General features: G+C 45.1%; 1 protein-coding gene across 1 annotated transcript in view; it reads left to right on the top strand.

Annotated features, from left to right (window-relative positions):
• CAND2 (cullin associated and neddylation dissociated 2 (putative)) overlaps window positions 1–11,465 on the top strand; it is a 66,458-nt gene that overhangs the window by 43,629 nt on the left and 11,364 nt on the right. The window contains exon 12 of the mRNA XM_007956748.2: window positions 5,017–5,186. Within this exon, the coding sequence (XP_007954939.1) occupies window positions 5,017–5,186 (170 nt within the window). The remainder of the gene's footprint in view (window positions 1–5,016; window positions 5,187–11,465) is intronic.

Raw genomic sequence — 11,465 nt, 5'->3', positions numbered from 1 at the left:
CCCAACCTTCCTTCCGAGGAGTGGCTGGTGGGTTTGAACCGCCAGCCTTCTGGTTAGCAGTCAAGTGCCTTAGCCACTATGCTACCAGAGCTAGGCCCTTTAATATGCTGGTTAATCTTCCCAGCCCCAAGGGTGGCATGGATGGTTAGCTTTGTTTTGTCCATGTGCAACAGAATGAAACATGGCCCAGTCCTGCACCATCCTCATAACCTTTGCTCTGTTTGAGCCCAACATTGCAGCCACTCCATCAGTCCATCTTGTTGAAGGTCTTCCCCTTTTTCGCTGACCCTCTACTTTACCAACCATGATATCCTTCTCCAGGGACTGCTCCCTTCTGACATCATGACCAAAGTACATGAGACAAAGTCTGGAGATTCTTGCTTCTAAGGAGCATTCCAGCTGTACCTCTTCCAAGACAGATTTGTTTGTTCTTCTGGCAGTTTATGGTATTATTCAGGTGAAGAAGCCCCTTTTCCCTGGCCTCGCCCTACTCGCAGGACTGATCTCCATGAGCAAGGGATCTGGGCAGGCAGTCCCAGGCAATTCATGAGCAAGCGGTGGTTTTCAGCGGTGGCTTGAGAAACTCAACCAAGTGCCAGTCACACAAGCACACAGCCTTTATTGAAAGCAAAGTGTGTTTCCAGAAGAGAAACGGACCTCCCTCTGCCAAGTGGGGAGGGCCGTTAAAAGCAGAATGAAGATGGGCCCTTCCCATGGATTGGGAAAGATGCCAAACTGCCTCACTTTTTTTATACTTCCTGAAAGGGGCATTCTTAAGGTGGGGCTGAGCCTCTTGAGTCAGGATCCTGTGACCCTGATTAATTGGCCAAATCTTACAGGCAGTTTTGGGCAGTTGCAGGTGTCAGCTCATTAACTTCCTTAACTATTCTGTGGTCTGCCGTTGTTCTGCTTAATTTTAATTAGCCAAATCTCACAGGCAGTTGTGAGCAGTTACAGGTGTCAGCTCACTAAACTTAAATATTCCACCTCTCTCCCTTTTCTCCTGCCTTCAGCAGCCTCCTCTCCTATCTTCCTGCCTAACAGTATTTTCAGTGTTCTTGGCCTACACAGTGTAAATGTATGTTCTTTGGTCTTCCTTATTCATTGTCCAGCTTTCACATATATATGAGGCTATTGAAAATACCAGCACTTGAATCAGGCACACTTTAGTCTTCAAAGAGACATCTTTGCTCTTTAACACTGCAAAGAGGTCTTTTGCAGCAGATTTGCCCAGTGCAATAAGTTGTCTGATTTCTTGAATGTTGCTTCCATGGGCATTGATTGTGAACCCAGGTAAAATGAAATCGTTGACAACTTCAATTTTTTCTCCATTTATTGTGATGTTGTTTATTGGTCCAACTGTGAGGATTTTTATTTCGTTTATGTTGAGGTATAATCCATACCAAAGACCAAAGTTTGTAGTCTTTGATCTTTATAAGTAAGTGCTTTAAGTCTTCTTCATTTTCTACAAGCAAGATTGTGTCATCTTCATATAGCACATTGTTAACAAGTCTTCTTCCAGTCCTGATGCTGCATTCTTCTTCATATAGTACATCTTCTCAGATTATTTACTCAGCATATAGATTTAATAGGTATGGTGAAAGGATACAACCTTGACCCCCACCTTTCCTGATTTTAAACCATGCAGTATCCCCTTGTTCTGTTCAAATGATTACTTCTTGGTCTTTGTACAGGTTCCTCATGAGCACAGGTAAGTGTTCTGGAATTCCCATTCTTTGTAGTGTTATCCATAATTTGTTTTGAGTCAATGTAAATACCCCATTCCTCTCAAATTTTTGCCTGCTCACTAAGCTGAGCATCCATTGGTTTCTTGCCTGAATCAGTGATTACTATGATAGTTGCCAAACAGTGATTTTCTCATGCCACCATTCCTTCCATATTTATTAGTTTCATTCTACTTTCAGCAGAAAAGGGGAAGACCCTCAACAAGATGGATTGACACAGTGGCTGTGATGGTGGGCTCAAGCATAGCAAATATTATGAGGATAGCACAGGACCAGAGAGTATTTCATTCTGTTGTTCATGGGGTTACTATGAGTTGGAGTCAGCTCGAAGCCACCTAACAACAATATTGTCCCTTAAGGAAGAACTTTCTTTTCCCTTCATTTTGAATTTATTAATTGACTTATTTATATCCTTGCAGACTCATAGACTTCTTTTTTATTCAGTGGGCTGTGATCTGTTTGTGTACTTACTTATTTTGATGCTCTAGATTGTCTCTGATTTGGCCAGTGGGAGTCCTTTGTGCTGCTTCCTATGTTCTACTGACATCATTCTATTCTATTCTATTCAGCATATCCTTTTTGGCCCAATAATATGTTCCAAACTCAACTTGAACCTTTCCTGCCCCAGCCCTGGATTCAGCCATTTCTCTAAGAAGCCTTAATTTCTTGTATTGAGGAATCCTATTAGAAACCTGGTAGCATAGTGCCTCAGGCACTTGACTGCTAACCAGAAGGCTGGCGGTTCAAACCCACCAGCCACTCCTCGGAAGGAAGGTTGGGCAATCCTGCTTCCGTAGTGATACTGCCTCGGAAACCCAAGGAGGGGTCGCTATGAGTCGGGGCCGACTCGACGGCAAATAACAACAACAACATTAGAAACCAAGATGTGGGCATCATGTGTGCAATTGATTCTAGGTCCTCTTAGCATACAGAGCAGGGGAGCATATGTATGTGTGTATGTATATATGTACACAGACAAACATACATACATGTGTATTTATACATACACACTGTCTTAGTTATCTAGTGCTGCTATACAAAATACCACAAATGGATGGCTTTAACAAACAAATTTATTTTCTCACAGTTTAGGAAGCTAGAAGTCTGAATTCAGGGCACTGGCTCTAGGGGAGGGCTTTCTCCCTCTCTTGGCTCTGAGGAAGGTACTTGTCTCTTCAGTTTCTGTTCCTTGGCAATCTGATGGCATGGCATCTATCCTTCCCCATCTCTCCTTGCTTAATCTGCTCTTTTAAATTTCAAAAGGTGATTGATTTAGAACATACCCCTACAAGGATATGGTCTCATTGACATAACAAAGAAAAGCCATTTCCAAATGGGATTACAACCACAAGTACCAAACCAAACTCTCTGGAGTCAAGAAACTCATAGTGTCCCCTCCCTGGGTTTCTGAGGTGGTATCTGTAGAGTAGATTGCCCAGTCTTCCTTCTGAGGAGTGGCTGGTGGGTTTGAACTGCCAGCCTTCTGGTTAGCAGTCAAATGTCTTAGGCACTATGCTACCAGAGCTCCTAACCACAAGTACAGGGGTTAGGATTTAGGATACATTTTTGGGGATACATTTCAGTCCATAACATATACTCATACACATATATGTATCTAAGTAGCTAGAAAATTATGAGTTTATAGCTATATCCTATTCTAATCCGACACCACAGGGTTCATTCTAGCCTCCTCCCTTTCCATATCTGTAACTCTCTTCTCTTATAGTGAGAAACCCAGCTCCCATTATCAGTAAGCTCATTATTTGCTTGATCCTAGATTGGGGAGCATTGATTTTTCAGTGGTAGAATTCTTGCCTTCCACGCGAAAAACCCAGATTTGATCCCAGCCAGTGTACCTCAGGTGCAACCACAGCCCGTCTCCCAGTGGAGGCTTGCCTGTTGCTGTGGTGCTGAACAGATTTCAGTGGTGCTTCCAGGCTTAGCGGGACAAGGAAGAAAGGCCTGGTGATCTGCTTCTGAAAATGAGCCAATGAAAACCCTGTGAATCATCAGTCCAGTCCCCCAACTGACAATGGGGGTAGTGCAGGCAACATTTTGTTCCTTTGTGCTTATGTCACCAGGAGTGGGGGGCAAGTTGAGGGCTGTTAACAACAATAGCAGTCCTAGAATACACAGAGAGAAGTTTGAGAATTGCTAGCCCTTACCTCTGTGAAAAATAAATCAGTATTTGTTTATAGCTCTTTTTGTCTTTTGCCTGAGGGCAGCTAGTCAAAATACTTTGTTTAGGGGTTATTTGGCTTAATTGTTTTCCCCTTCATAACCTGGTGGTTATGTTAATCATTTTAAATACAGTTAGGTTTTTTTTAGAGAGTCCTCCCATCCTTGATTTTCTTTGAGTATAAAAAAACATGAACATAGTTCTAAAATGTCTAAACTGCAAGAGAAGTATAGTGCGCAAAGAAGTGCTTTGTGACATTGTATATATTTCTTTACCTCTCAAAGCTTCAGGATCCTTGTCTGTAGTAATATCAAGTTAATATTTATGGAATCTTCACCCTGTGTGAAGGAGGCCTGGTGGCACAGTGGTTAAAGAGCTCAGCTGCTAACTGAAAGGTTGGTGGTTCAAACCCATGAGGCACTCTGCAGGAGAAAAATGTGGCGGTAAAGATTCCAGCCTTGGAAACCCTTTGAGGAAGTTCTGCTCTGTCCTATAGGTCACTATGAATCAGAATTAACTTGACAGCATGGGTTGATTTTAGTTTTGCCCTGTGTGAGGCACATCATTTTTTATCCTAAAAACAGCCCTACAGTGCAGGTACTGTTATCACACTCATTTTATACATGAGGACATTGAGGCTCCCTAAGATCCCATAGAAGGAGCTCTGGTGGTGTAGTGCCTAAGGCATTTGACTGCTAACCAGAAGATTGGCAGTTCAAACCCATCAGCCACTTTGCAGAAGGAAGTCTGGTCTACTTCCATAAAGATATACCACCTCAGAAACCCAAAGGGGTTTGCTGTGAGTCGGAATCAACTCGATGACAGTGAGTTTTTGTTGTTGTTGTTTAAGGTCCCATAGTAAGTGATAGAACCTGGATTTGATCCCAGGCCAGACTCAAGTCCATGTTCTTATACCAACTTTGAACGGTTATTGTGTTAGCACAAAGCAGGGGCTCAGAAAATACCATCTCCACTACTCCCCTTGTTCAGCCAGGTGTACCCAGATCATTAACGAAACACTTAACTGAAGTATAAGGCTGTTTGGTTTGCTTTGGCTGTGCCGTCCTCACACTCCCTCTTATCTTCTGCCAGGAGAGTTCATGGAGAGCCTGCGGGACCCGGACCTAAATGTGCGCCGGGCCACTCTGGCTTTCTTCAACTCAGCTGTGCACAACAAGCCCTCCCTTGTCCGTGACCTGCTGGATGACATCTTACCACTCCTCTACCAGGAAACAAAAGTCCGCCGGGATCTCATCCGGGAGGTGAGGCCAGGCAGGAGTGGACTCAGAGGCCTGGGTGTGAGTCTAGCTCCAAGATGCTACCATCTCATGTGCCTGACTAGTAGAACTGTGGTGAGGATGAGCTTGAAGCTCACCAAAGCAGCCACTGGGCCAGATGGCCTGGACCATATCTTGCCTTCCACTTCCCAACTGTGTGACCCCAGCCAGGTTAACCTAATCCACTATGCACCTCAGTTTTTCCTCACAGGCAAAATGAGGATGATAATAGTGTCTTCTTCATAGGGTTTTTGTAAAGATTCAATGAGGTAAGTCCTGTGAATGCCTAGAACTGCTCCAGGCATATGCTCAGGTTCACTTTTGTTATTACTCCATATTCAGCAGAAGTTCCTTGAGCTCCCACCCTGTGCCAAGTGTCAGGACTCAAAGAGTTGAACCAGACATTGACTTTAATCACAGGACATGATAGTACTAAGAGAAATCCTAAGGAATCTCCTGTATTCCAGACATACTCTTCTTTACCTCCATTATGTATTATTAATCCAATCTCTCCTTGGTAATCAGGATCAATCATACCAGACAATACAGTACCTCCCTTCTTTGCCTGTTAATCCAGCAGCATGCAGAGCCCAAAATGGCCAGGTGGTATTCCTTTTTTAAAAAAAATTTTTATTGTGATTTGGGTAAAAGTTTATAGAGCAAATTCATTTCCCATACAGCAGTTCACATACACTCTCATGACGTTGACTACAATTTCCCACAATGCAACATCTTCCCTCCCACTTTCTCCCCACCGTTACCTCTTCCCTGTGTCCTTCCCTCCCATGCACTCCTGCCCCGAGCTGTCTCTCTATGCATACACAGCCCTTCTATTCTCGCATGATTGATCTTTCTAAGGAGTATATCTACCTAATGTAAATGTTCAGCTCATATGCCTGTCTTTTGTTTGGCTGGAAACCATAGGAGTGGGTTCAGTTCTAGACCTGAAGGGCAACTAGGAGCCATAGTCTCAGTGGTTCCATCAGGCTCTATTAGACCAGCAAACTTGGTTCCTTTTTTTTTTTAATGAGTTTGAGTTTTGAGGTTGTTTTTTTTTTTTTAATTGTGATTTAGGTGAAAGTTTACAGAGCGAATTCACTTTCCATACCTCAGTTCACATACACTTTGTCTCATGACATTGACTACAATTTCCCACAGTGTAACAGCTCCCCTCCCACTTCCTCCCCCCAGTTACCTCTTCCCTATGTCCTTCCCTCCCATGCACTCCTGCTCCCTAAGCTGTCTCTCTGTGTGTACATAACCCTTCTATTCTCCCATGATTGATCTTTCTAAGGAGTGTATCTACCTAATGTAAATGTTCAGCTCATAGGCCTGTCTTTTGTTTGGCTGGAAGGAATAGGAGTAGGTTCAATTCCAGACCTGAAGGGCAGCGAGGGGCCATAGTCTCAGTGGTTCTACCAGGCTGTATCAGGCCAACAAAACTGGCCCCCTTTTTTCTTTTTTATGATTTTGAGTTTTGTTCTACATTGTTCTCCCACTCTATCCAGGATCTCCTACATAGATCCCCCTCCGAGTGGTTGACAGTGGTAGCCGGGCACCCTCTAGCTCTTCTGGTCTTATAGTTATATGGGCTGAAGATTGCATGGTGTACCAGTTGCTTGGACTAATTGTTTCCATGCACCTTTGGTTTTCTTCATTCTTCTTTGCTCTGGACAAGGAGAGACCTATCATTGTATCAGATGGCCACTTGCAAGCTTTTAAGATCCTAGTTGCTACTCGCCAAAGTAGGAGTGGAACAATGTTTTTGTATAGTATGTTATGCCCGCTGAGCTTGATGTCCCCTACTACCATGGTCCTGAGCCCACAGGTCCAACTCCTTGCTCTCTCTGGGTAGCTGTCTGTGACCAAGAAGTGACTACAACCTTGTCCCTTGTCAACTCTACTATATACCTGGAAATTCTTACAGAAGGTACCAATACACTTGTGGAAACATTGTCTGCCAGCCCTATACATGGTCGTGGGCACACTCCTCCCTGCATTGTTGTTGTTGTTATGTGCCATTGAGTCGGACCCGATCATAGTGACCCCTCCTTGGGTTTCTGAGGCGGTATCACTACAGAAGTACATTGCCCAACCTTCCTTCCGAGGAGTGGCTGGTGGGTTTGAACCACCAGCCTTCTGGTTAGCAGTCAAGTGCCTTAGGTACTATGCTACCAGAACTCCTCCCCCCTGCATGTTGTTGTTGTTCTCGTTATGCGCCGTCGAGTCAGACCTGGCTCATAGTGACCCCTCCTTGGGTTTCTGAGGCAGTATCACTACGGAAGTAGATTGCCCCATCTTCCTTCCAAGGAGTGGCTGGTGGGTTTGAACCGTCAGCCTTCTGGTTAGCAGTCAGATGCCTTAGGCACTATGCTACCAGAGCCCCCCTCTCCCCTCCCCCCCGCACAGACATACCTAATAGTTCAGCCTGTCTAGCATAGTGCCTGAGGCACTTGACTGCTAACCAGAAGGCTGGCAATTCAAACCCACCAGCCACTCCTTGGAAGGAAGGTTGGGCAATCCTACTTCTGTAGTGATACTGCCTCAGAAACCCAAGGAGGGGTTGCTATGAGTCGGGGCCAACTTGACAGCACATAACAACAACCCATCTATCCAGCCAGTGGTATTCTTAACTTGCATTTTAATGGAATCATTATTATGTCTCTAGGTGGGAGTTTTCCTCCCTTTGGGACTAAGACCTCCAGACCCCTAGAAGATAGAGTCACTTCATTTGCTATAAAGTGAGTCCCTTGATCTGAGGTGATACTGTGTGGGATACCATGACAGTGAATAATGCATTCTGTGAGTCCATTGCATACAGGGAAGGCAAATCTGTATCCAGAGTAAGCGTCTATTCCAGTAAGAACAAAATGTTGCCCTTTCCATGATGGAAGTGGTTCGATGTATTGCTGTCACTTTACTATTTTCCTCAGTAAGGGCAGTTGTAATGGCTTCCACTTGGCTTTTCCTACCATAATAGCCTTTCTTCCACATGTTAGGAATCCAGCATGGGGGTTCTGTCAGTTGCTGAGTATGTCTATTTCAATTATGCATTCTAGAACTGGGGAAATCATTACAGGATGGGTTCAGGGACCCACTGGACCCACTCTAAGATAGACCTGAGCTAAGAGTCCATCAATAACTTGACCTTCATATGCCCCTACTCTGACCAGTGGACAATAGTGACGTTTTGGGTCTCCTAAAATTCAGAAACCAAACAGAAAACCAGACTCACTGCCATCAACTAGATTCCAACTCATAGCGACCCCCATTGGGTTTCTGAGGTGATACATCTTTATGGAAGTAGATTGCCTCATCTTCCTTCTGTAGAGTAGCTGGTGGATTTGAACTGCCAACCTTCTCGTTAGGAGTCAGATGCCTTAGGCACTGCACTACCAGAGCTCCTTAATTCAGAGCCAATATCCAGTAATCCCTGAAAAGTCTGATTATTTCCTTTTCCCCAGTCAACAGTCACTCTAGTAAAAGGTGGTAGATCCCTTTGGGGAAGGCTAGGAGAAAAATCAACAGTATAAATTTTTGGCAGTGTGTGTGTGGGTCCTTCCTCAAGGGGACACAGCCTCCCCTTAAGTCTAGGGTTTGTGGGTCTGTAAACTGGCTCAAGTCTGGGAAGTAGCTGAAGGACTGTGAGACTGTTCTGGCTATTCAAGTTAGATTGCTGTTCACTTGACCTAGAGTTCTACTGCTTGTACAGATCAAGTAAATATTTAGTAGATATCCCATCTGTTTGACTCCTAGGGACACCATGCCTAAGTAGCCAATGCCTTAAGGTCCATATAAATTAGACTATTTTGATTACTGTTTTAATTCTGCTGTCCATCACAGTAACTGCTCCCACCTTATCTTTGTCAAGTGCTGCCACTTGGCCTGTGGAGGAAGCAGAGACAGGGATCCAGGTAAGGCCAGGGTCCCAGGCCATGGCCCTCCCAAGCAGCGGGAAAGCCGGGGTAAGCAGAGAAAAAGCCAGAGGAGGACCAGGACAGAGTGAGGAAGCAGAAGCAGGAATCCAGATATGCCCAGGAACCCAGGCCACGGCCCTCCCAAGCAGCAGGAAAGCAGAGAAGAAGCTGGGCAGGGGGGACCAGGAGAGAGCAAGGAGGCAGGGATCCAGATAAGGCCAGGGTCCCAGGCCATGCCCCTCCCAAGCAGCAGGAAAGCAGAGAAAAAGCCATGGGGGGAACCAGGACAGAGCAAGGAAGCAGAGGTAGGGATCCAGGTAGGGCTGGGGTCCCAGGCCATGCCCCTCCTAAGCAGCAGGAAAGCAGAGAAAAAGCCATGGGTCGGGGGGAGGAGGGACACTAGGACAGAATGAGGAAGCAGAGGCAGGGATCCAGGTAAGGCTGGGGACCCAGGCCATGGCCCTGCCAAGGGGCAGGAAAGCAGAGAAAAAGGTGTGTGGGGGGGGTGTCGAAGGGGCCAGGACAGAGCAAGGAAGCAGAGGCAGGGATCCACGTAAGGCCGGTGTCCCAGGCCATTCCCCTCCCAAGCAGCGGCAAAGCAGAGAAAAAGCCATGGGGGAAACCATTACAAAGCGAGGAAGCAGAGGCAGGGATCCAGGTAAGGCCGGGGTCCCAGGCCATGGCCCTCCCAAGTGGCAGGAAAGCCGGGAGAAGCAGAGAAAAAGCCAGGGAGGAGACCAGGACAGAGTGAGGAAGCAGAGGCAGGGATCCATGTAAGGCCAGGAACCCAGGCCACACCCCTCCCAAGCAGTGGGAAAGAGGCAGGGATCTATGTAAGAGGAGGGTAGGGAGGGTGGAGAGGTTTTGAACACCTAAGGGAGACAAACTTGTCTCTCAGTTTGTCCTACTATGGTGGCTTGTTGCTGTGAGGCTTGAGGCTGTGCCACTGGTGTCTCAAACCCAGTAGGGTTGCACATGGTGCACAGGTTTCAACAGCTTACAGACTGAGACAGACTAGGAAGAAGGAGGAGGCCACCCACTTCTCAAAGAATTGGCCAGGGAAAACCTTATGAACAGCAGAGAAAAACTACATTACTGTTCAACTTTATGAATAGCACGGAAAAACTGTCTGAAACAGTGAAGGAGGATAAGCCACTTAAGTCAGAAGGCTCTCAAATTAGGACCAGGAAACGAGCTGCATCATCAGAGTAGAACCAGCTTAATGATATGGATATGGTAAAGCTTTCGCGACCTCCATTTGCTGACGTGGCACGACTCAAATTGAGGAGAAACAGCTGCAAACATCCATTAATAATTGGAACATGGAATGTACAGAGCATGAATCTAGGAAAATTGGAAGTTGTCAAAAATGAAATGGAGTGCATAAAGATTAATATCTTAGGCATTAGTGAGCTGAAATGAACTGGTTTTGGCCATTTTGAATCAGACCACCATGTGGTCTACTATGCCAGAAATGACAATTTGAAGAGGAATGGCATGGTATTCATCATCACAAAGGATGTTTCAGGATCTGTCCTGAAGTATAATGCTGTCAGTGACAGGATACTATCCATATGCCTGCAAGGAAGACCAGTTAATACAACTATTATTCAAATTTATGCACCAACTACCAAAGCCAAAGATGAGAAAATTGAAGATTTTTATCAGCTTCTGCAGTTTGAAATTGACCGAACATGCAATCAGGATATGTTAATTATCACTGGTGACTGGAATGCAAAAGTTGAAAACAAAGAAGAATCACCGGTGGTTGGAAAATTTGGCCTTGGTGACAGAGATGATGCTGGAAATTGCAAGATAGAATTTTGCAAGACCAACAAACAACTTATTCATTGCAAATACCTTTTTTCAACAATACAAATGGCGGCTATATACATGACTTTGCCAGATGGAATACACAGGAATCAGATTGACTACATCTGTGGTAAAGGTGATGGAAAAGCTCAGTATCTTCAGCCAAAACAAAGCCAGGAGCTGATTGTAGAACAGACCATCAACTGCTCATACCTGGATCCCTGCCTCTGCTTCCTCATTCTGTCCTAGTGTCCCTCCTCCCCCCAACCCATGGCTTTTTCTCTGCTTTCTACTTGAAGTTAAAGACAGTTAAAACAAGTCCACAAGATCCAAAATATGATCTTGAATGTATCCCTTCTCAATTTAGAGACCATCTAAAGAACAGATTTGATGCGTTGAACACCAGTGACTGAAAACCAGAAGAATTGTGGGATGACATCAAGAACATCATCCATGAAGAAAGTAAGAGGTCACTAAAAAGATGAGAAAGAAGCAAAGACCAAAATGGATGACAGAAGAGACTCTGAAACTTGCC

This window comes from Orycteropus afer, unplaced genomic scaffold (genome assembly GCF_000298275.1).
Source record: "Orycteropus afer afer isolate SDZICR_OR568_19922 unplaced genomic scaffold, OryAfe1.0 scaffold00661, whole genome shotgun sequence".
In the NCBI taxonomy this organism is placed as follows: domain Eukaryota; kingdom Metazoa; phylum Chordata; class Mammalia; order Tubulidentata; family Orycteropodidae; genus Orycteropus; species Orycteropus afer.
The sequence above is the reverse complement of the archived record's forward strand: the minus strand, read 5'-3'. Positions and strand labels throughout refer to the sequence as shown.